At 50.8% G+C, this 25,052-nt stretch overlaps 2 protein-coding genes across 2 annotated transcripts; both read left to right on the top strand.

Moving 5' to 3' along the window:
* The first annotated feature begins 266 nt into the window (after window positions 1-266).
* On the top strand, window positions 267-10,723 carry C1RL (complement C1r subcomponent like). The gene is made up of 6 exons (XM_059935256.1): window positions 267-381; window positions 957-1,233; window positions 5,518-5,704; window positions 7,029-7,154; window positions 7,281-7,355; window positions 9,502-10,723. The coding sequence occupies exons 1-6, from the start codon at window positions 314-316 to the stop codon at window positions 10,338-10,340; spliced, it is 1,572 nt and encodes a 523-aa protein (XP_059791239.1). The 5' UTR covers window positions 267-313; the 3' UTR covers window positions 10,341-10,723.
* A 3,180-nt stretch (window positions 10,724-13,903) lies between these two features.
* C1R (complement C1r) lies at window positions 13,904-23,552 on the top strand. The gene is made up of 11 exons (XM_059935255.1): window positions 13,904-14,008; window positions 14,734-14,962; window positions 16,216-16,408; window positions 16,724-16,870; window positions 16,965-17,161; window positions 17,453-17,600; window positions 17,708-17,829; window positions 19,633-19,711; window positions 20,061-20,216; window positions 21,959-22,033; window positions 22,664-23,552. Coding segments are annotated over exons 1-11 (2,118 nt in total). The 5' UTR covers window positions 13,904-14,006; the 3' UTR covers window positions 23,434-23,552.
* The last annotated feature ends 1,500 nt before the right edge of the window (window positions 23,553-25,052 follow it).

The following is a 25,052-nucleotide window of genomic DNA, read 5'->3' as shown; positions in this document are numbered from 1 at the left end:
CACACACATGGTAAAAATTAAATAGTTTTAAATAGTGCAAAAGAGTCAAGAGTCAGTGCCCTCCCACCCCTGGTCTCTCCTGAGGCCCAGCGTGGTTTTCGAGATGTTTTTCCTGAGTTGCGGTGGGTGAGCTGTTCCTGAATCAGACAGCAGGTGGCGCTCAAGCCAGAGAATTAGAAAAAGGGAACTGCCGAGAGTTACTCAATGCATTTCCAGTAACTGCTCCCTCCTCCCCCGCAGGGCCTTCTCCAGCCCCACTTCCTGTTCCCTGGCCCCGGCCAGGTCCCCTCAGGGCTCAGATGTCGGGTTCCAGATGCCCGGACTCAGAGTGGGGGAACTGTCTCTGGGGAAGCCCCATTCCACTCGCTGCCCAGGCAACACGTGAGTGTGCCTGGAGGGGCTGGAGAGGCTGGGGAGGAGGAGGGTGGGGACGCGGGAGGGGGCCCAGGGGCGGATGTATACACACACGGCCTCCAGCAGCCCTCCCCGGGGTGCTCAGGCTCAACGCTCCAGACAGGACCCCGTCACCTTTAAATGGCCCTGGGGCTTCCCTGGCGGTCCAGCGGTTAACACTCGGTGCTCCCACCGCAGGGGTGCCGTTTGATCCCTGGTCAGGGAACTAAGACCCCACATGCCATGTGGCCAGAAAAATAAAATAAAAAAATAAATGGCCCTCACTTGTACTCCGGTCGCTCCCTCAGATCCCAGGTGAGGCTGGGATTGGCTGAAGCAGAAAGCAGCCCCTGCGGGGATGAGACTCTCCAGGGAGGTGGGCAATGGTGGAAAACTCACCTTCCTAGCGCGGGCTGACCAGGAGGCTGAAGGAACTGGGGTGAGGGGGGGCAATAAGGGAGTGGCCAGAGGTGCCCAGGCGCCAAGGGCTGAGGCCGCCGCTGCTGAGCCTTTGCCAGGCCTCTCAGCCCTCAGCACTGCCTGCCCCGTTCATGTCTCCGCAGGCTCCAGGCCACAGCCATGTGGTCCCATCTGCCCCCGCCCACTCCCAGGTGGTGGCTGCTCCTCTGGGGAGTCCTCCAGGCTTGCCCCACGCACGGCTGCGTGCTCTTGGCCCAGCCGCTGCCCCAGAAGCTGGCGTCCCCCGGGTACCCGGAGCCGTATGTCAAAGGCCAAGAGAGCTCCACGGACATCGAGGCTCCAGAGGGCTTTGCCGTGAGGCTCGTCTTCCAGGACTTCGACCTGGAGCCGTCCCCAGACTGTGTTCGGGACTCCGTCACAGTGAGCTGGGGGGCGGGGGGGGGGGGGGTTCCTGGAGGGACTCTGCGGAGGGAGCCCAGGGGCAGCAGGAGGTGGCCGGCCCCGAAGCGCGAGGCTTACCTGGGAGGCCAGGTGTACCCAGCTCACAGCCTCCCACCGGAGGCCCGGTGCCGACCTGTGCCCCCTGCCGTCTGGGCCCCATAGACGAGGACAGGGCAGCAGGTCTGGCCCTGCCTTTAGAAGTCTCACAATGGGACACACAAATACTGCAAATTCCTAGAGTCAAAAGCAAGAATTCACACATCATTCTTTAAAAATCCATCGTCAAGTATGTTGAGTGCCTGCTCTGTCTGGCTAGGAAGGTGGATGTAAATATAATAAAAGATTAGGTGACTATGAGTTTCCCTTAGAGGCGCTATGGCAAACCTCACATATGACAAGGGCATTATTCAGAATAAGGACACTTTAAAAACAGTACTTTACGTTATCTTTTTTTTTTTAATAAGTTTATTTATTTATTTATTTTTGGTGGTGTTGGATCTTTGTTTCTGTGCGCGGGCTTTCTCTAGTTGCAGCGAGCGGGGGCCACTCTTCATCGCGGTGCGCGGGCCTCTCATCGCGGTGGCTTCTCTTGTTGCGGAGCACGGGCTCTAGGCGCGCGGGCTTCAGTAGTTGTGGTGCACTGGCCTAGTTGCTCCGTGGCATGTGGGATCTTCCCGGACCAGGGTTCGAACCCATGTACCCTGCATTGACAGGCAGATTCTCAACCACTGTGCCACCAGGGAAGTCCCTACATTATCTTTTGGTTTAAATTTTATTTCTAACCAAATAATACATGTGCATAATTTTTTTAAAAAATCAGAGTACACCAAGGCTTATCATCTCCAGCCTCCTCCCCCTGCCCCCATTGCTGCTGCCCAGGGCAATCATTTATGATTCATGTAGCTGTTTCATCTGGTATTTATGTTCAGAAGTATAAATAATTTCTCTATTAACTTCCAGCTGTAAAAGATGAGGACTAGCTTTATCTCTCTTAGACCTTCACCACCCACGTTTCCCCTCCCCCATCCTCTCAGTTTACCTCTATTATCGTTTTAAGTTAAAACTATATTCATTTTTTACATCATTATGACTTCGAAATATTCACATCTGTGCACATGGTGTACAATTTCCTTTCTCCAGCTTTTGGATTTCCCAGCAGTCAATAACTACATAGTGTTTTTGGGGTTTTGGGGTTTTTTGTTTTGATTTTTAGTTTGCTGAGTTCTCTCTGTAGCAGATCTCCCCCAAACTCTCAGCCAGGAGAGTAAATCTCTCGACGTCTTCAAGTACAAATCTCAGTCTCTCGGTCCTCCTTTGCGTTGGTGACATCCCACCCCATCCCACATGGGTGACGTCCCCATGACTTATTTCTTCAGTCTGAGTTCTTTGCTTTCTAAGCCTTCACATGTCTGGGAGTTCCCTTCTCCCACGTTCTGGAGATTTCGTTTACTTGTCCTGTGTTGGAAGTGACTCTCATCTCCTCCTCTTTCTTGGTTTACTCTCTCCTTTTGGAGGAGCACATTCTCCCCCAGAAAAGCAATGAGGGAACACATTTTAGAGGATCTTATATAGCCCTGAATAGTTAGTTCTCCCCTCAAACTTGGTGGATAGCTTATCTGGATTACATTCTAGGTTAGAAGTCATTTTCTCTCAGAATTTTAATGACATTGTCTTCTAGCCCCAGTGTTGTTATGACTCCTGATCCTTAGTGTTTTCTCTCTAGAACTTTCAGCATATTTTCCTTATTACCAGCGTTCTGAACTTTCACCAGGATATGCCTTGATGCAGATCAGGTCATTTTGTACTCATTGTACAGGGTTCTTTTAATCCAGAGACTCTCTTAATCAAGACCCTTCAATTTGAGAATGTTCTTGTATTAATTTTTAAACCATTTCCAGACATCTACTTTATTTTCTCCTTCTGGAACTCCTATAATTTCACTGTTGTTAGGTTCTGGACAGATTGTCCAGTTTTGTTATCCATTCTGTTCTGTTTTCCATCTCTTTGTCTTTTTGTTCCACTTTCTGGGAGATCTCCTCATTGTAAATACCAACTTTGTAATGATTTTTTTTTCTGCTAACATTTTTCATGTCTAAAGGTTCATTCTAATTTTCTAAACGTGCCTTTTTGTAGAATCTTGTTCTTGTTTCGTAGAGGCAATATCTACTCTTTTCCCTCTGTTGGGATTATTTTAAAACATTTCTCTGCTCCCTATATTCTCTCTTCTTCACCAAGTTCCTTTGTACTGTTCTTTTGTTCTGGCCTCTGCTTTTCATGTTGGAGACTTTCCTGCAATGTGTGATAATCCTTGGCTGTCCATTCATACTTAAGAGTGATGTGCAGAACGCTCTTGGATGCTCTGTGTGGATAGCTGAAATCTGTCAAACGACAGCTTTGAAAATCGGGTTATCCACGAGGTGACCCAGATTTACTGCTGGGGGCCTCCTGCACATCCACAGCAGAAGGGTGTTCTCTGGTGACAGCCGGTTTCCTCAGAGGAATCCTCCCGTCTCCTGCTTACCCCGGTTCTGACACTTCCCAGGGATCTGTGATCAGAACCTGCTGCTTTCTGTTGCCCCAGCCCAAGACTCAGGTTACATGTGTCCATCTCCACTCCACCTTCCAAACGCTGTGGCCATCTCTCAGCGGCTATCACCTCCCCTCACCTTTTTGTCCTTGATCACATATCCATTTTTATCCCTCTGCTGTCATATCAGTGGGATTTGAGGTGGGAGAGGAGGTAAATGCATGTATTTATTTCTTCAGATTTAGCTGAAGTCGGGACTACACTTTATTCAACTCAGCCTATGTCTGTCGAGCACCTACAGTGCCCTGTTCTTCTTAGCCTTGAATAATTTTAATCCCAGCCTGACTCTTCCCTTGTCACTGACGGAGTTCGAGCTCAGGAATAGGACTGTTCCCTCCTTTCTGCTTCCAGAGTAAATCACACACACACACGCACACACACACACACACACATGTGCGTGCACACACACACACATGTGCGTGCACACACACACACATGTCGAATGCAGAATTCAACACACTGTAACCTAGTTCATCTTTTGCCCGTCAGTATCCTCAGCCAGACTCTGGTCTCCTCGGTAGCAGAACTGTGTCTTAATTCATGTGGTGCTGTATCCCCAGCACCTAGCACAGCATCTCCCACACAGAACATAATAAACAGCTGTTTGTCAAAGGAATAAAGGAAAGAATGAATGAAACCCAAGCTTGTCATGCGTGTAGGACGCACAACACAGTGATTTCTGAATGAGCGGGTATTTGGTATCACTTTCCCCACTGCTCTTCTGCAGATACTGGAGAGCTGCCCTAGGACGCAGTGGTGTCCTGGCTGGAAGGGGCCTCAACAGACCATTTTATAGGAGAGGAAACTAAGATCTGGGGAGAATGAAGGAATGAAGATCCAGCAAGAACCCAGGATATGTGGATCAATATGAAAGTCAGCAATAAAATGAGTTGAGCAGGGAGCTGTATGCCCAGGAGAGAGATTAAACATGAAGCGGTGGCCAGGGGAACTCCTTCCAAGGTGCTCTTCCTTGGGTTGGGGAACCCATAGCAAGGCATTTGAGCAGGGTTTTGATTTAAGTTAGGCAACAATAGACAGTGTAACCACACCGTGTACATTTTGTGTCCTTAGATTCCATACCTCGCAGGGGCTTCATTTATAGTTTGTGGGGTAAGAGGAGAGACACTCCAAAAGAAGGACAACAGGGAAGGCCAGGAACCCCAGGGGCTCAGTCTGTGCAGAGGGTCTTCTCACTTCTCAGATGTTGGCCATGGGAAGTTACTCAGAGAAGTGAAATGTGCTGGGGGTGGAGGAAGCCGGACGGGAGGGACTTATGTCTGCGTATTCATGGATTCAAAGCTGTGATGCTGTAGGTACCATGTTGAGCATCAGGGACTCGGTGGGGAGCAAAATAGATGTAGTTCCTGCCTTCTTAGAACTTATAATCCAGTTATTATAAGTTTCTATTTCAATTCTTGAAATATTGTGGGCTGTATGAGATAAGTATGGCAGGCTAAAGAAATCTGCTCGGTATCTGGTCATGGCTGGAAGAAACTTGGGAGCCAGTAATGGAACAAGAAGCAACTTGAGGAAGGCCCCACGGGGTGGTGCGGTTCCTGAGCCCCAGCGGTATGTAGACCTCGAAGGCGGGGCTGGGGTCCAGGCCGCGGCATGACCCTATGACCACCTGTGGTGCAGATTCACCCCCCGCCTGCCTGCCCCCCCTCCCCTTTCAGATCACAGCCAGTGGAATGGATCCCAGCCGCTTCTGTGGGCAGCAGGGCTCCCTGCTGGGCAGTCCCCCTGGTCAGAGGGAGTTTGTGTCCTCAGGGAACAGTTTGCGGCTGACCTTCCGTGCACCCGCCTCTGAGGACAGGACCCCGGGCCTCCACAAGGGCTTCCTGGCGCTCTACCAAGCCGTGGGTGAGTGAGCCCCTTGAGGTGCAGGGAAGGAAGCCCCTGCCCGTAGCCCTGGCCCCTGGTGTCTTGAAGTGACAAGTGGAAGCTGAGGCTGGGGGCTCGGGGCACCTGGGCTCAGCCCCTTGCTGCCCGGCCCGCCCTGCTGGTGAGCAGCACAGTCACAGGGGCACCCAGCTCAGCTCCAGCTCTTGTCTCCCTGCGTATCTACAGGCCCAGCACTTGCAGATCATCTCGTTTTTCAAGAGAAGACAAAAATTCAGATTTTCTAGTGAAATTCTAGATTTTCAAATGGTAACCCCAGGTTTTTTGAAAGATAATACATGCCCACAGTAAAATTTTCAAAAAAATAATCTTCCTCTAATCTCTGGCCCTTAATCCCTGGCTATTCCGTCCAGAAACAACCCTGTTCTCTATTTCCTGGGTATCCTTCCAAAGACATTCCAGGCCACTCGAATATAAATATTGTGGGGGGTGTGTGTTGCTAATAGTCACAATGTTTTAAATTTGCCATTTTTCATTCAATGATATGTCTTTTTTTTTTTTTTTTTGGCCATGCTGTGCAGCTTCTGGGGTCTTAGTTCCCCAATCAGGGATCAAACCCGGGCCCTGGTGGTGAAAGCGCTGAGTCCCAACCACTGGACTGCCAGGGAACTGCTTCAGTGACGTATCTTAAAGATCATCCCACATACACGTGGTTAGCATTGCCTAATTCTTTTTAATGACCATACAATATTCCTTTGATTGATGCATCATAATATATTTAGTCAGTCCTCCACTGACAGGTATTTTTCTCCCACAAACAGTACTGCTCTGAATATCTTCGTGTATACATCTTTGAGCACATAATATGAGGATAAATTCTTAGAAATAAAAAAGTGAAAAACATTTGCAATGTTAATTTTGATATTGCTAAATTTCCCTACAAAAGTTTTGCTAATTTACACTCCCACTAACCATATATGAAAATGCCTGTTTCCCATACCCTACTTTCACAGTTACTTTCAAATTTTATAGCATTAACAGCCTGCAGTGAAAAATAATTCAAATAATAACAAAAAAAAAGAAGAAGACTGTGCTGGGAATTCCCTGATGGTCCAGTTGTTAGGACCCGGCTCATTCACTGCCGAGGGCCCGGGTTCAGTCCCTAGTTGGGGAACTAAGGTCCCAACAAGCCATGTGGCCAAAAAAAAATTTTTTTTTATTTAAAAAATAAAATTAAAGAAAGACTGTGCAGGTCAAACTAAATATGGCCACGAACCAGAATCAGTCCCTGGGTTGCCAGTTTGCAGCTCTGTTCTCGGTCCTATTGACCTCTGTTTTCCTTTAGGTGTGAATCATAGTCAGCCCATCAGCCAGGCCAGTGGGGACCCTGAGGCCATCAACACACCTGGAGACAACTCCACTGAGATCCAGAGCCACTGCCAGGAGCCCTATTATCAGGCTGCGCCCGCAGGTGAGTCCCCACCTGCTGAGGGACCAGCTCCTACCTGCCTCACTCCCCCCCAGGAGGTCTGAAGCCTCTTTCAGCCCCTCCTCCCAATTCTGAGCCTGTTCTGTGCCTCCCTCATTTCACTCCCAGGGACACTCACCTGCACCGCCCAGGTGCCCTGGAAGCAGACACAGGAAAGGGAGGAGGTGCCTCGCTGTGTGCCTGGTGAGTGGGGACCTGTGGCACCATGACGACGGCCACTTCCCAGACAAGCCTCAGCTGTCGCACAGGGCCTGTCTAAGGGCGCAGAATAGAAAGGGGGAGGTGAAGGCAGAAAGTGAGGAAGAAAAGGGGAACCAAGAAGGCCCGGAAAAGGAGAAGGAAGAAGCTCATCCCTTCTCCTTCGAGGATCAAGGGATAACTGGGAAACGAAAAGCCAGAAGGAAGTTAATCAGAGGGACAGATGAGTTGAAATAAGAGAAAACCCTCTTTTGACGTGATCTGCTTTAAGGATACACAGACAGGCTCTCTGTCCCCAAAATATTTCCCCGCCTTGATGCCACAGCGCCAGAAAGCCCAGCATTTTTTTAAAAAAAATTTGTGAGATAAAATTCATATAACATAAAAATCACTATTGCAAAGTGTACAATTCAGTGATTTTTAGTGTATTCACCATGTTGTGCAACCATTACTACTTATTCTAGAACATTTCCATCACCCCAAAAAGAAACTCCAACTCTCCCTTCTCCCATCTCCTGGCAACCACTAACTACTTTCTATCTCTATGGATTTGCCTGTTCTGGACATTTTATGTCAATGGAATCATATAATAGCCTTTTGTGTCTGGCTTCTTTCATTTAGCGTAATGTTTAAAAGGTTCATCCACGTTGTAGCATGTATCAGTACTCCATTCCCTTTTCTTTTCTTTTCTTTTCTTTTTTTGGCTGAGCTGTCCAGCATGTTGCATCTTAGTTCCCCAAGCAGGAATCAAACCTGCGCCCCTTGCAGTGGAAGCAGGGAGTCTTAACCACTGGACCGCCAGGGAAGTCCCAGTACTCTATTCCTTTTCATGGCTGAATAGAATTCCACCTTACAGATAGACCACATTTTGTTTATCCATTCATAGATTGATAGACATTTGGGTTGTTTTCACTTTTTGCCTTTTATGAATATTGCCGTGGTGAGCATTCATGTACAAGTTTCTGTTTGAACACATGTCTTCAGGTCTCTTGGGTATAGACCTAGGAGTGGAATTGTTGGTTCACATCCTAACTCTGTGTTTAACTTTTTGAGGAACTGCCACACTGTTTTCCACAGTGACTGCACCATTTTACATTCTCACCAGCAATAGATGAGGGTTCAGGTCCACCATTTTTGGGTTCTTTGGGGGGGGATGTATTTTGGGTTTTTTAATATTTTGGCCCAGCCTAGAGGCTTGTGGGATTGTAGTTCCCCCACCAGGGAGGGAACCGGCACCCTTGGCAGTGAAAGCACAGAGTCCTAACCACTGGACCGCCAGGGAATTCCCTCAGGTCCACCATTTTTGAAACCCAGTTTTTTGAGTCAAACATGCCTTTCTAACCCAACCTGAGTACATTTCTCAGGTTTTACTCCTGAGCCACAGAAAGCTCTAGGGACAGAGCCTGACATAGTGCTTTGGGAGGGGGAGATGTTAAAAATGCGGAAATGGGACTTCCCTGGTGGTGCAGTGGTTGGGAGTCCGCCTGCCAATGCAGGGGACACGGGTTTTGAGCCCTGGTCCGGGAGGATCCCACGTGCCACAAAGCAGCTAGGCCCATGTGCCACAACTACTGAACCTGCGCTCTAGAGCCCACAAGCCACAACTACTGAGCCCATGTGCCACAACTACTGAAGCCCGCGCGAGAGGCCACCACAATGAGAAGCCTGCGCACCGCAAGGGTAGCCCCGGCTCGCCACAACTAGAGAAAAGCCTGCGCGCAGCAACGAAGACCCAGTGCAGCCATAAATAAATAAGTAAATAAATAAATAAATATTTAAATGGAGAAATGACCCAGAAACAAAGACAGGACACACTGAAGACAAAGTCTGCTTGCTGCATGATTTTGCTCAAGGAAGGTCCCACCAAGAGTCTAAAAAAGTGGCTTAGGACTTCTCTGGCGGTCCTGTGGTTAAGACTCTGCATTTCCACTGTAGAGAGCACCGGTTCCACCCCTGGTCGGGGAACTACGATCCCGCATGCCTCGCGGTGCGGCAAAGAAAATAAGTAAATAAAAATTAAGATTAAAAAGTGGCTTTAAAATGGCTGAGGAGGCAGGAGAAAGAGCACTTCCCAGAAGTAGGTTTTCAGAGGCAGCGTCTGGTTTTTCACTTTACCTCTCCTCTCTCCCAGTCTGCGGAAGGCCGGTCATCCCCATCGCCCAGAACAGGGAGCCCGCTGGTGCCTCCAGAGCCGAGCTGGGCAACTTCCCCTGGCAGGCCTTGACCAGCATCTACGGCCGAGGCGGCGGGGCCCTGCTGGGCGACAGGTGGATCCTCACCGCCGCCCACACCATCTACCCCAAGGACGGCATCTTCCTCGGGAAGAGCCGGCGCGCGCAGGTGTTCCTGGGCCACACGGACATCGATGAGCTGCTGGAGCTGGGCGGCCACCCGGTGCGCCGCGTGGTCGTGCACCCAGACTACCGCCCGGACCAGACCCACAACTTCCACGGGGACATCGCCCTCCTGGAGCTGCGGCACCGTGTCCCCCTGGGCGCCCACCTCCTCCCGGTCTGCCTGCCCGACCGCAAGGCCCTGTACCGCCCGGGCCTGGCGGGCTACGTCAGCGGCTTTGGCGTGGAGAACGGCTGGTTGACCACGGAGCTGAAATACTCCCGGCTGCCCGTGGCCCCGAGGGCGGCCTGCGAGGCCTGGCTCCGAGCGAAGCGGAGGACCGAGGTGTTCTCCGGTGGCATGTTCTGCGCCGGGGACAGCACGCGGCCGCAGAGGGTCTGCCAGGGGGACAGTGGTGGTGCCTACGTGGTGTGGGACGATCGTGCCCGTCGCTGGGTGGCCACGGGCATCGTATCCTGGGGCATTGGGTGTGGCGAGGGGTACGGCTTCTACACCAAAGTGCTCAACTACGTGGATTGGATCAGAGGAGTGATGGACGGGAAGGATGACCCCGGGGTGCTGATCAGGGGCGCCCACCGTGGAGCCCAGATGGGAGAGGGTTGGGTTCAGGACTGAGCCCTGGGCGTGGGGAGGTGGGGACAGAGATTCCTATTCAGGTCACAGCTGCAGCAAACCACTGAGCCAGAGAAACCCGCCGCCTCCCTCAGCACCGCCCCCCCCCCTTCACCTTCCTGCGCGCGCTACACCCACGCGTCTCCTCCCACGCGTCTCCTCGAGTTTCCGCTTTGAACTCCATCCCCCGGGGACACGGCGTCTTCTGCCCTCTCCCGAGAGACAGTCACCTCACCCTCCTGTTCAAGTGCAGCGTGGGAAAGTGGTCTCAGTTCATTTCATTTCTGAAACACTTCAGAGCCCCTGTGGTCGACCTTCAAATAGTCAAATAGTCTTGGCTTCACCTAGCACAACTCCTTGGCTGCAATTATAGTCACAGCTCTTTACGTTGTTTTGTATCTTCTTCTATCAGGCGCTTCCCGTGTGTTACTTCACTGACTCCTCACACCAGCTTTGCAAAGGATGAGTTATTATCCACGTTTTAGCAAGGAGGAAACTGAAGCTCAGGGAGATGAAGGGACTTTTCCGAACCCCACAGCTGATACAGGACAGCGAAGGCAGGTCCTTTCCAGCACACCTCGACAGCTCTCAGGAGTCCTCAAGACCTACTGTATCGCCCACTCCCGGATCCCCGCATCCTTTTAGATTCTCCCTGCTGGGAATTCCTGCCTCAGTGAAGCTGACAACGGCTGGCTCTCACTTTCCTGCTGGCCGCACTCCTGCAGACACCTCGGTGAGCCCAGCCCTGGGCTGGACCAGTGCTGCTGGACCCCCAGTGCTGCTGGACACCCCGGGCCATGTCCCCAACATCAAGCACACTGCTCCCCCTGAAAAGACCAACTCTTTAATTTTTAGAAAGGACTTGATGTCACTTACAGTAAAAGACACAAGTAAAATACAATTGTTCAAATGGAAAACAAATAAAAAGACACAAATAAAAAACAATTGTTCAACTGGAAATAGAAGACAAATACATAAAACAGAAGAGAACAAATTTGCTAGACTTCAAGGTCAAGTTAGCTGTATGGTTAAAGGTTACATTTATCTTTGAAAAAAATAGCAGGATTCAAAGTTATACATACATGTGGTTACTTCTATTTTTTAAGCCTATACATAGTAAAGAATACTCAAAATATTAATCTGAGGGTTTTTTTGTGGTATAATTTTGGCTGTGTTGTTTTCCCCTATGTTCCACTAAATTTTATTTAGTGAGTATATATTAGTTTTATTTGTCTTATTTCTTTAATTTTTTAAAATTTATTTATTTATTTTTGGCAGCGTTGGGTCTTTGTTGCTGCACGCGGGCTTTCTCTAGTTGTGATGAGCGGGGGCTACTCTTTATTGCAGTGCGTGGGCTTCTCATTGCGGTGGCTTCTCTTGTTGCGGAGCACAGGCTCTAGGCACGCAGGCTTCAGTAGTTGTGGCTCGCGGGCTCAGTAGTTGTGGCTCACGGGCTCTAGAGCACAGGTTCAGTAGTTGTGGCGCACGGGCTCAATTGCTCCGTGGCATGTGGGATCTTCCCGGACCAGGGCTCGAACCCATGTCCCCTGCATTGGCAGGCGGATTCTCAACCACTGCGCCACCAAGGAAGTCCCTGTCTTCTTTATTTTTATTATTGAGAACATGATGAGTTTCTCTCTGCCAAGGCAAAAAATATATAGCTATACATATCTATATATCTAGATCTAGACATGTCTAGATATAGACAGGTACAGGCAGATATAGTTATAGGTACAGGTATATAGATATATAGATGTAAATATATCCACAGTGGGAAACATACCATTATGTTAAGAGAGAAACTTTTTTTCTCCCCAGAATCAAACCTTAAAAGGAATGATCAATAGAACAATGTCTTCAATACTGGTTTCAAAACAAATGCCTGAGCAATCTTCACATGGCTGTTTCTTCTTGCTGTCCTTGGTGTACATCAAGGGTATAACACAACATGTAAGTCGAGGTTATTTTGTGTGGTTGGGCAGAGTGGGAATCCCACTGGGACTGAGCTAATGAGGTCCAAGCTTGTCAGTTTCCAGTCACGCTACATGGTACCAGGACAGAACTCAGAACCCCTAGGAGGAATGGGAGAGTTTCTGCCAAGACTTCCCTTCTTGGACCACCTCCTCTACCTGTATATCTGCCATCCTGCCCCGTGGTAAACACACAGCACATACTGCTGTCCAGATACTAATGTGCAATTTGCTAGACAAGATTCCCCTTCTTTCTTGCCTCCTGACCTGCTCCTTATCCTTCTTCCCTATCTTTTGTCCTTCCTCACCTGATAAGGCCATGGATCATGCCGTGGATCATGTCATGGATCAGCCCCGCCGGCAGATTCATTCCTCAGCTCTGACATATAAACCTGCTGGAAATCCTCCAACCCTCCAACCTGGGCTGATCTTGCCTCTCCCACATGCCTGTTCTCAAACTACATTCAGTGATGACTTGGTCACTGCCTAATAGGAAGCTGCCACATCTTCGTGAGCCCAGTGCCTGGGAAAGTGCCTGGCACTTTAAATAGGTAGCTTCCAAATGGATAAGTGAGCAGGTGGGTGGGTGGAGAGATGGAGGGATTAATCTAATAGGGGAAACAAGCAGGATGGACTACAGAGGCCTGAGAACTCAGAGGCCTGTTCTGGATCTGTGTCTCCCTGTGGAGCACACCGCCATAGGGTCTCTGAGCCCTGGAGAGTTGAAGAAAGTCTTCCCCAAAGAGCAAAGGTTTAAAACAGAACACGATGGCCTGGAGGACAAGAGAGACAAGAGCCCTTTCTCCCTCCCAGGGGCCTGGCCTTCTCTCAGAAAAGACAAAGTCACTAGTGGTCTACAGCCACACTGTGTGCCCACCCCTAGGCAGCTGTGACACTCAGGGGCTCAAATTCTTGACCAGTTTCTGAGGATAAGAGGATGTGTCTATCCTGTCCTCAGCTGCCCTTGCTTCTCTAAGAGACAAGTTCATTGGCAGGCCTGAGTTCACTGAGGTGGGGAAGAAGGGTCTTGAAACAGAGCCTGGTGCTGCTTTGGGGTCACAGCAATCCCTGCTCTACGTGTCACTGATGAGTGAAGTAGGCCAGGACCCCAGGGCAACCAAACTTCATTCTCCTCTGTGCCCTCCTGCACTACCCTTCTCCAGCCCTTGTTCCTGTCACATCATCCTGGGCATTGAAACCCTGGCTGTTCCCAGACCAGGGCTGCCAGGCAACTGAGGACAGGAAGGGTCCAGGAAAGAGAGTCACCCTCAACTGCAATCTCCACTGCCCTTTTGGTAGGAACCTGGTACAACAACATCAAACCCCGGGAAGGTTCCTGAAGAAAGAGGGAATTCCCATCAGATTTAGAAACGGAAATCTGGGCCTCCAACCAAAGGCTTTTCTGTCCCTAAAAATGCAGACCCATCTCTAGACCTTCCCCATGTGGCCAGCAGGTGGCACCACCATCAGAGATTTCAAAACCAAAACTAAATTACACTGGAAACAGATTTTTTTTTTTTTTTTCGGTTTTGTTTATGCAAATAGTTCATTCCCTCCAACATTCCTCCCGTAATGGTCCCCCCCTTTTCCCCCTCATTCCCTCCCCCTTCCCTCCTCTGCGTGACCCTGCTCTCCCTGGACGCAGAGTGGATGAAGACGCTGTCTGGAGAGTCAGGGACCCAAAAACAGGCCTTGAGAAATGTGAGTAAGACTGATGGGGACCAAGGAGGGAGGGAGAAGCCAGAGCAGAGAATCCCGGGCACGGGAGGCAACCAGATTTACTCAGGGAGGTGAGAACACACTTCCCCTCCGTATATACCTTACCCTTTCCAACATGCACATGCGTGCACACATGCAAACTCATTCCCCCCATCCCTCCTCCTGAGGACAAAAGGAGACCTCAGACCCAGGAGGTGATGCCACCTGGTCTTCCTCCTCCAGCTCCTAGGGAGCAGCGAGATGGGGGACCCACTCGGCCCTGGAGAGACGTCCTTTTGTGCCTGAAACCATCTTCCGTAGGTGGTTTCTCCCAGAGGCCTTTGCTGAGCCTTTGGGAGCCCTTTCAGAGAGCCATGACTGGAAACCCTCACCCTCAATTAACTGGTCCCAAGCCAGCCCTATTCCGGGAAGGGGAGGGGAGTGATGGGACAGGGCAGAGGAGGAGGCTGGGGACAGAGGTGGAGGGAGTGTGATGACCTCTGGACTGGACACTGCCCTGGGGAGGAACACCCAGTGCCGCAGCTGCAGAGACCAGCCTCCCCACTCCACCCGCCCCCGCCCCCCAGAACATCTCTGTGAGGTCTAGAATGGGCAGAGAGAAAAACACCCGGCGGTATGATCATCCCCACCCCCTCCGCAGCCCCTGCCCAAAACGCAAGGCTGCTGCACCCCTCCAGCCCTACAGATACCTTTTCTCTTTTTGGCAGGTGGCTCTTATACGTCCTGGTGCCAGTCCTGTTCTGCAGGGTGGGAGGCTCCGTCTTCACCCCTCGGAAGCTCTATGGGGAAGTGACCTCGCCTCTGTACCCCAAGCCTTACCCCGACAACTTTGAGACCACCACTGTGATCACGGTCCCCACGGGATACAGGGTGAAGCTCGTCTTCTGGCAGTTTGACCTGGAGCCTTCGGAAGGCTGTTTCTATGACTATGTCAAGGTAGGGGGTCGGGTTGGGTGGGCAGAGGGAGAGCTGGGTGTCTCTGGAACTTGGGAACTTGTGTTCTGACCACCCTGGATAAGACCCCCACCTGTGGACAAAGCCCCAAGCCTGTAAAAGCTGATGGCCAAGTGGGGTTCTGAAAGTCAAGTGATGCCGTGGATGGGTGTCCACTGCTTTGAGAGCCCCTAGGGGAGCGCTGAGGGGAGAGACACAGAGGGAAGGTACGGGCCCCACTCTCAGGAAATGTACTGCCTACCGGAATCAGAAAAACCTTCCCCATCTTCTTACTTGCTAGGAGTCTTTGGGAAATCGCTGTGACTCAGTTTCCCTGTTTCCATGGAGAGTATCACCTTGGCTGCCACCTCACCAGGAACGCAGGGACGTGGGGAAGGGAGACGTTCATGGTCGTGGCTCAAGCGTAGGCTTCAGCAAGGACAGGGAGCTCAGTCTCCTCACCTCTGTCATGACCAAGGGCACCGTCCCAGTCCCATCTTTCTACATCCAATAACAATGAGATTCTTGACTCAGGATTCAGGTAGAGCGTGCACACAGCCCGTAAATACTATTCCAAGGAGACCTGCTGGAGGTTATAAGGGAATAACATGAAAATGAAACATCTTAGCCCAGAGGACTTGAGACGGCAGTGTTGGAGGCGAGGGGTCTTGGTGGCAGGGATGGTGAAGAATGAGGTGGGGGGAGGGATGTCTTCTGCTTTGGAGGCGTTAAGGAGTCTGTGAAGAAAGAGGTAAGGGAAGTTCGGCCACGCTTGCTAAGGCTACCAGGCCCCAGAGGCTCACGTTCAGCTGAGTCCATCACGAGGCATGGCTGGACGTGAGTGGTTTGACTAAGGCGAGGTGGAAGGACAGGACAGAAGGTAAAGCAGACAATCCAGGCTCTAGGGATGAAGGAAAGATAGAGGCCACCAGGATTCCAGTGGGAGGCAGGCACAGGAGGAGATGGGAGTGAAGAAAGGTCTGAAACATGCTGGGGGTCATAAAAGGGGAGGGACGATGTTTGGGGGACAGGATAACGTGCAGAGTTAGCGGATGGAGATGCAGGGGACAGAGCAAAGGCACCTGGGGAAGCTTGCAACAGCCAGAGCCCAGCAGGCAGAGAGCAGCTGGAGGCCGTCCAGCAAGGAAGCATGATCCGCTGGTTGGGACAAGAGAAGGATGACCTTCACTGACCCTCCACGTGGGACGTGTCCCCTCAACAACTGTCTTCCTACCCCACTGTCCTTCTTCCACCAGATCTCTGCCGATAAGAAAACCCTGGGGAGGTTCTGTGGGCAGCTGGGCTCTCCACTGGGCAACCCTCCAGGAAGGAAGGAATTTATGTCCCAAGGGAACAAGATGCTGCTGACCTTCCACACGGATTTCTCCAACGAGGAGAACGGCACCATCATGTTCTACAAGGGCTTCCTGGCCTACTACCAAGCTGTGGGTGAGTGGTCCCTGTGCCCGGGTTCCAGGCCTCGTATTGCACGGGGGCCGGAAAAGGAGAACCTTGACTCCAAAGAAGCAGGAAGCCTGGCCTTCCTTGCTTTTCCCAAGAGAGCTTTTTCCAGAAGACGGCTGTCCACCTGGGCCCTGTCCCCACTGGGCAGTTCCCAGAAAGCGTTAGAGGGGCCGGGAGGTCCAGGTGGCCAGGAGCTGACTTTGTCTATTTAGGCCTCTGGTGAGTGACCTCGCTGAGACCAGCGCCACCACAGAAGTCCCCCGGCAGGAACTGAATCCTTCCTTCCGGAATCTCTTCCAGACCTGGACGAATGTGCCTCCCAGCTCAACTTGGTCGAGGAGAATCCCCAGCCCCGGTGCCAGCACCTGTGTCACAACTACATTGGTGGCTATTTCTGTTCCTGCCGTCCAGGCTATGAGCTTCAGAAGGACAGGCATTCCTGCCAGGGTGAGGTCAGGGTTGGGAGGCAGGGACTGAGCGAGGGCTCACCGGGCCAGCCCGAGTCTCCGGGTGACCCCCCCTCCCGGCTTTGCTCTCACAGCCGAGTGCAGCAGCGAGCTGTTCACAGAGCCGTCGGGCTACATCTCCAGCCTGGAGTACCCCCAGCCCTACCCCCCCGACCTACGCTGCAACTACAGCATCCGGGTAGAGCGGGGCCTCACCCTCCAACTCAAGTTCCTGGAGCCTTTCGAAATCGATGACCACCAGCAAGTACACTGTCCCTACGACCAGCTACAGGTACAGCAGACCTCCCCACCCCCAGAGATCCTGTCCTCTCCTCCCCATTGCCACGTGGCTCCTCTCATCGCTCCTTCCTGCTGGACCCTCTGGCCAATTGGTGCAGAAATGGCCAACATCACACATGAGTTGGGCAAGTTCCTACACACCTGGCAGCTGGGTACTGGGGATCCCTTTTACCCTCCAGCTGAAAACATACACAAAGCAGGATCCCCACCACCAGCACCACCGCCCCAGCCCTGGGGAAAAGTGTCTGAACTGGAGAGGTGACCCTCCCTCCTCCCCCATCAGATCTATGCCAACGAGAGGAACATCGGTGAGTTCTGTGGGAAGCAAAGGCCGGAGCCCATTGACACCAGCAGCAACTCCGTGGACCTGCTGTTCTTCACGGACGAGTCAGGGGACAGCCAGGGCTGGAAGCTGCACTACACCAGCGAAAGTAAGGCTGCCCGGGGCCCCTCACTGGCCAGCAAGGGGGCAGGATGTAGTGGGTAGAAAGAAGGCCAGTGGCTCTGCCATAAATGTGCCCTCCGCTTTCCCTGACAGCCATCAAGTGCCCCCAGCCCAAGACCCTAGACTCGTTCACCATCATCCAGGACCTGCAGCCTCAGTATGAGTTCCGGGACTACTTCATCGCCACCTGCAAACAAGGCTACCAGCTCATGGAGGTAAGAGCCACAGCTGAGGGGAAGGAACTGGCCCAGCATCAGGAGTAATTCACACAGTCAGGCCCACAGCAGATTGAGGCTCAGCCCCAAGTAGAATCATACATGTTTGAGCTGGAAGGGTCACCTGGCCTGTTCCAACTTGACTGCCCATTGGAAACACTTAGGATTTTAAAATACTCACGTCCAGGTCCCCTGCTAGAGACTAGTCTATGGGTCTGGAATGCAACCTGGGCATCAGGATTACTAAAAGCTACTCAGGTGATACTAATGCCCAGCCAAGTTTAAGAGCTACTGGCCTTGCCCAATAAGTCATTGTAGAGTTAGGAACCAAAGAGGCGGGGGCGGAGGTGAAGTGCAAGGAGTGACTCAACAGTGCCGGGATTGTGTACAGCAAGGATTACTACCAAATCCCCTGCCTCTTGCCCCAGGGCTCTGGGTCTTGGGATTTTGGGGGTTTTTTTAAGACCTAACTGACTTTATTCAATGATTCATGAATCGGGCAGCATCCCACCTAACAACCAGAAGGGGTTCCTTTTCTGTACATTGGTGGTCTTACCCCAGGTCCACCACCCTGTCCTCAGCTTTGCAGACTCAGGAAAGAATGTGGTTTTCTCCACTGGTCAATCTCACAAAAGCTGGTAAACTAAAATGCTATTTTTAAAAAGCATGCAGTTGGAGTTACCCCTGGCCAGGGACCTGGGACTGGACATCCCGTCTTTGTTCAAAAGAACCACTTGCAAGACCTACTCTGAATCAGAGAAGAGACCTTTGGTTTGTCCTTCAGTTGTAGCAAAGTCACCCAACAAACATTTTAAGTGTTACTGAGTGTCAGGCAGTGTTCTGGATGTGGGAAGGACAGTAAAAAGAAACATACATTCATGCAGGCTTCTTGGAGCTTACCTTTGAATGTTGCATCAAGCTGAGTTAGCCAGGTAACTGCTCCTTGCTCCAGGAAGGACTCAGTGCCCTAGACCCCTCCTCTCTGCTCAGGTTACAACTCACCACGTCCTACGCCACCCTACGCCACCCTACGCCACCCGCACCCTTACCTTGGCATTTGTCATTCACATCATAGAGTTTAAAACAAGTCACACGGTTTATCTCACATTATTTACATTTCACTGGGACATCCTAGTCCTCATACACACTCTCTTGCAATCTGTTCCAGGGGGAATTGTCTGGGATGACTGTTGATCTTAATAAAACTCATTCATTTTGTCCAGTTACTTTTCATTTCAGAGGGGGCCATCTCCCGCCCTGGTCCCTGCCATCCGCTCACCTACGACAGCACTTAGCATACGTCAGCATCCTCAAGCACCCTTGAAAGTGGCTGGGCTGTGCTAGTATTTTAGGAAAGGCCCTTGCCCTTAAGAAGACTACAGTCTAGGGGCGATGAGGTGATGCAGGGTGCTCCAGAGGAAGAGAAACATGGTCCTACTTCAGGGCAGAAACTTTTGTTTCAATGCAGAGAACACACAACTGGGCTTGTTGTTTTTTTAATTTAAAATTGTGGGGTTCAATTGGACCTCAGTGGAAACAGGCAAGAGTCTAGAGAGAGGATTATTGGGTCTAACAACTAGCCCTAGGTCTGACTTCCTGCTGTGTGGCTCATGTGCGCCCATGTGTAAGTCTGGTCTGAAAGGACCGGCTAGGAAGAAGGACCAAGGAGCCACGTCCATGGGTGCTAAGGTTTGAGGGCTTGAGAGATGACTTTGCATCCCTGCTGCTCCCGTGTGGGCGAGGACCGGAAGGGAGCTGCAGCACCTCCTTGTACTAACAGCACCTCTATCTCTGATCAAACAGGGGAAACAGGCGCTCCTGTCCTTCACAGCTGTCTGCCAGGATGATGGCACATGGCATCGCGCCATGCCCAGGTGCAAGAGTAAGTTGCAACTCAGGGATGTGTCTCCCCCTAGGAGAAGGGAAGAAGGGTCCGACCTAAGCATCTCCCCAGAAAGACCCTCCCCTGACTTGTCCTTTGAAGCCTCTGGCCCATCCAGGAACCAGTCAGCCCTCATCTCAGCAGGACTGACAGGCTGTACCCAGAGCTGAATTTCATTGTATCCAGTTCCCGTACATCACGAGAGCCCCCCACTCACCATATTTCCCGAAGGTTCTCAGCATGTTCTGTGGGTCCACTCCTGCTCTGTGGGCAGACTGCTCACATTCCTCCCACTGAAGTTCCGGAACAATCCTTCCCAGCTCTCATACGGCCCTGTGTTCTCTCCAAGTCAAGAACTGCGGGCAGCCCCGAAGCTTGCCTAACGGAGCCTTCAATTACACCACCACAACGGGGGTGAACACCTACCAGGCCCGTATCCAGTACTACTGCCACGAGCCGTATTACAAGATGCAAACCAGAGATGGCAGAAGCATGTCTGAGCGAGGTAGGGACCCATGCAAATCTTCTCATGGGGAGGGAGAAGACTGAGGGAGGCAGTCTTCTCCCTCTTGTTGGGACATCTTCTGCAATTTTTTCCAGTAGAATCCCTACAAAGTGAATATTAAGATATTTATCTAGGGCACTGGCTTCAGAGGTACCAAGAGGCATCTAACAAAGCTGAAGAAGGAAACACCTGAGCTGATACAAAGAAAGACTTGAATCTCATAAACAGCTTCTTCTCACCACCACCACCACCACCACCATCACCACTACCATCACCACCATCACCATCACCACCACCACCACAACCACCATCACCACCACCATCACCACTACCACCATCACCACTACCACCACCATCACCACCATCACCACCACCACTACCACCATCACCACTACCATCATCACCATCACCACCACCACACCACTACCATCACCACCATCACCACCACCACCATCACCACCACCACTACCACCATCACCACTACCATCATCACCATCACCACCACCACACCACTACCATCACCACCACCACCATCACCACCACCACTACCACCATCACCACTACCATCATCACCATCACCACTACCACCACCACCATCACCACCACCACACTACCATCACCACCACCACCATCACCACCACCACCACCACCATCACAATCACCACCATCACCGCCACCACCATCACCACTACCACCACCGCCATCACCACTACCACCACCACCATCACTACCACTACTGCCACTGCCACCACCACCACCACCATCACCACCACCATCACCACTACCACCACCACCACCACCATCACCACCACCATCACCACTACCATCACCATCACCACCATCACCATTACCACCACTACAGCTTTATCAGTGAGACTTCCTCAGCTTTCTCCCCACATACCCTCTCAGGCTGCTATGTTGTGAACTTCTGCATTTAGGTTTACTAAATTACTCTCAAACTCATCTATGGGTATCTTTAAAACTTTTTTTTAATAAAAGAAATCACATGCTTTGTACAATAGGTGTGAAACATGCAAAAAAAGGGAAAAAATCTTATTTATAGGCTATTCAAGGTGTTACTTAAGAGCTGAGCTTTGAAGTCAGACAACCCCCACTTTGCATCTTGGTTCTGGCACTTAGAAATTATGTGACCTTGTGCAGATTATTTAAACTCAGTTTCCTCGTCTCTAAGGTGGGGATAATGATGCATATCTGAAAGCCTCACGGTGGTGCTTAAATGAGATAATGCAGATAAAGTTCTGAGCAATGAGCACCGGCACACTGTCCGTGATTAGCAAACATAGCTACCAGGAATTCCCTGGCGGTCCAGTGGTTAGGACTCCACTCTTTCACTGCCAAGGGTGTGGGTTCAATCCCTGGTTGGGGAACTAAGATCCACCCAGCACCGCCAAAAAAAAAAACCCAAAAACCATAGCTACCATTAACATCTACTACCCAGCACCAAGATGCAATCACTGACGGAAGTTTGATAAGTTCCTTGCAGGTTTTGTGTCTACTTTCACAAATAGGGATCATGTCGAATATAATAGTTAAGTATTCTGATTTTTCCACTTAGCATTAAAACAAAAATATACGTATGGAGCCTCTTAACACTTTCAATATCCCATCCACATATATTTGAAACTTTCCCTTTGATTCTTGTCCTCTCCCTCTCCGCACTTGTGTGCTCACTGGCCCCTGCCCACGACCTCCCAGCCTGAACGCAGCCCCTCTCCCCTCAGGGCGGTACACCTGCACAGCTCAGGGCATTTGGAAGAATGAGCTGGCCGGAGAGAAGATGCCTCGGTGTTTGCCAGGTGAGTGGAAACCCTCCGCCGTCCTCTGTGGCCCTGGCAGCCTTGCAGGGCCTCCGAGGAGGCATGGCACAGAGACGGGAGAGGCACTCCAGCTTGAAGCTGAAGGTAGACATGGGGTGAGGGAGGAATCAGGAAAAAGGCGAGGAGACGCCCCAGCAGAAGGGCAGAGGCACCCAGAGATCTGGACCTGTCCCGACATTCCTGGACTTTTCACTGAGCAGGTGGGAGATCAGGCATAAAAAAAAAAGAGCAAGACGGACTTCCCTAGCGGTCCAGTGGTTAAGACTCCACGCCCCCACTGCAGGGGGCACGGGTCCCGCGGCGCGGCCAAAAAAAAAAAGAAAAAGAAAAAAAAAGAGCGAGAAAAGCCCCAGGAAGAATAAACAAGAACGAGGAGAAGAGGCTGACCAGACGCCAAAGACGGAAGACTAGGGAGGGAGGAGAGAGAAGAAAGGGCCCTGAGCCAAAAAGAGGGGGCGAAGGGGAGGGGCCAGCCCGCGGTGCCGGGCGCTGACTTCTCCCCCCCCGCCCCCTTCTCCCCCCCCCGCCCCCTTCTCCTCGCCCCCCGCCCCCTTCTCCTCCCCCCTCCCCCTTCTCCTCCCCCCGCCGCCCCCCCCTTCTCCTCCCCAGTGTGCGGGAAACCCGTCAACCCTGTGGAGCACAAGCAACGCATTGTCGGGGGCCAGAAGGCCAAGCTGGGCAACTTCCCCTGGCAGGCCTTCACCAACATCCACGGGCGAGGGGGCGGCGCGCTGCTGGGCGACCGCTGGATCCTCACGGCCGCGCACACCCTCTACCCCAAGGACTACGAAGCGCAGGGCAACGCCACCGTGGACGTGTTCCTGGGCCACGTCAACGTGGAAGAGATCACCAAGCTGGCCAACCACCCCGTCCGCAGGGTCAGCGTCCACCCCAACTACCGCCAGGAAGAGTCCCACAATTTCGAGGGGGACATCGCCCTCCTGGAGCTGGAAAATAGTGTCACCCTGGGCCCCAACCTCCTCCCCATCTGCCTCCCCGACAACGAGACCTTCTATGACCAGGGTCTCATGGGCTATGTCAGTGGCTTTGGGATCATGGAGGAGAGACTTTCTCACAACCTCAGGTTTGTCCGTCTGCCCATCGCTAAGCGAGAGGTTTGTGAGAGTTGGCTCCGGAAAAAAAATAGGAAAGACGTGTTTTCTGAAAACATGTTCTGTTCTGGGGACCCGACTCTAAAGCAAGATGCCTGTCAGGGGGATAGCGGAGGGGTCTTTGCAGTGAGGGATGAGAAAAATGATCGCTGGGTGGCGACAGGCATCGTATCCTGGGGCATCGGCTGCAGCAGGGGGTACGGGTTCTACACCAAACTACTCAACTACGTGGACTGGATCAAGAAAGAGATGGGGGAGGAGGACTGAGCCCAGAATTCACTAGGTCAGAATCCGAAGAGCAGTGTGTAAAAAAAAGAAAAAAAAATAATCTAACCAGTTGTTGACAACCACTAAGAATCCATATTAAAATCACTGATGCAGAAAGACACTGTGTGAAATAAATCCTCTTTTCTATAATCCCATCCACACCCTCCACCTGAAACAACCCAAAGGTCACCTTTATTCCCCCCACCCCCGCCCCAGGGCTGCAGAAGATACATTCCACAATCTCTACCTAGCACTGTCCTCTTCCATTTCTATAACCATCGGGTAATTGAATAGAACTCCTTCCAAATAAAATTTTATGAGAAAGCCCATTGTGTAAAATGAATTAAAAGCAGTATTTAATAAATATAAAAATATTTAATGAGATCATATTTAAAATATTTTCCTTAGGAAGGCAATGAGAACAATTAAGTTTATGCCCACATTTACAATTAGAGTCGTAGATAACAATTTATTTCTGTATTTTGTTTTGCTTGTACAATATGAAGAAAATCCTTATTTTCCCACATGCATAGTTGCAGGTATAAGAGTTTTTTTAACAGCTCACTTTCCAGTCTCTAAATATTCCTTAAGAGAGGAGTGATATGAAATTTTGGTTCCCAAGTTGAGTCACTAACAATATTTTAAAATAATTTGTATTCTTTAAGATATATTTAAAGACCAGAGAAGTACCCAGAACTTGGGATAAGCATTATAAGTATTTATGGTAGAATATTATCATGATATTATTGCACAACTGAGTCTTCTGGACTCGTCTGAACAACTTTACACGAGCTGACTCACACAGGCCTGAACTCAAGAAGACCAAGGCAGAGTTAAAACATTCCCAAGTAATGACGAGTTTTTAAGTCCAAATTCGGGTCCACAATCCCTTAGCTGACACCCTCAAGGCCAAATGCCTTTCAATGTTCAAGATTTTACAGATTTCAGAAATGCAATATACCATCTATGTAATGTAATGTAATGGCCCCAGCAACACCCTGTAAGAACACAGATGAATAATTCTGAAAAACATTTGAACATTCACAGTAAGTGAGATAGATAAGGGCTCTAGACAACTACCCACCAGTTACTGTCAGGTTTTGCCACTAAATAAGTTTTGGTGCCAAACTTATTAAAACACTTTCTGTTTTTAAGAGCATTTTAGATGTTAGGATTGTGGACTTGTATAGGTGGAAATGAAAACGTTTTCTCATATAGTCTACACAAAAGCATACACAAGTGGTGTGGGTTACATTTAAGGAGCATACATTGATTGCAGTTTGGTTTTTTTTTAATAAATTTATTTATTTATTTATTTTTGGCTGCGTTGGGTTTTCATTGTTGGGTCTTCGTTGCTGCGTGCAGGCTTTCTCTAGTTGTGGTGAGCGGGGGCTTCTCTTCGTTGTGGTGCACGGGCTTCTCATTGCGGTGGCTTCTCTTGTTTCAGAGCTGGGGCTCTAGGCGCGCGGGCTCCAGTAGTTGCGGCATGTGAGCTCAGTAGTTGTGGCTCGCGGGCTCTAGAGCTCAGGCTCAGTAGTTGTGGCGCACGGGTTTAGTTGCTCCACAGTATGTGGGATCTTCCCGGACCAGGGCTCGAACCCATGTCCCCTGCATTAGCA

This window comes from Balaenoptera ricei, chromosome 10, assembly GCF_028023285.1.
Source record: "Balaenoptera ricei isolate mBalRic1 chromosome 10, mBalRic1.hap2, whole genome shotgun sequence".
In the NCBI taxonomy this organism is placed as follows: domain Eukaryota; kingdom Metazoa; phylum Chordata; class Mammalia; order Artiodactyla; family Balaenopteridae; genus Balaenoptera; species Balaenoptera ricei.
The sequence above is the reverse complement of the archived record's forward strand: the minus strand, read 5'-3'. Positions and strand labels throughout refer to the sequence as shown.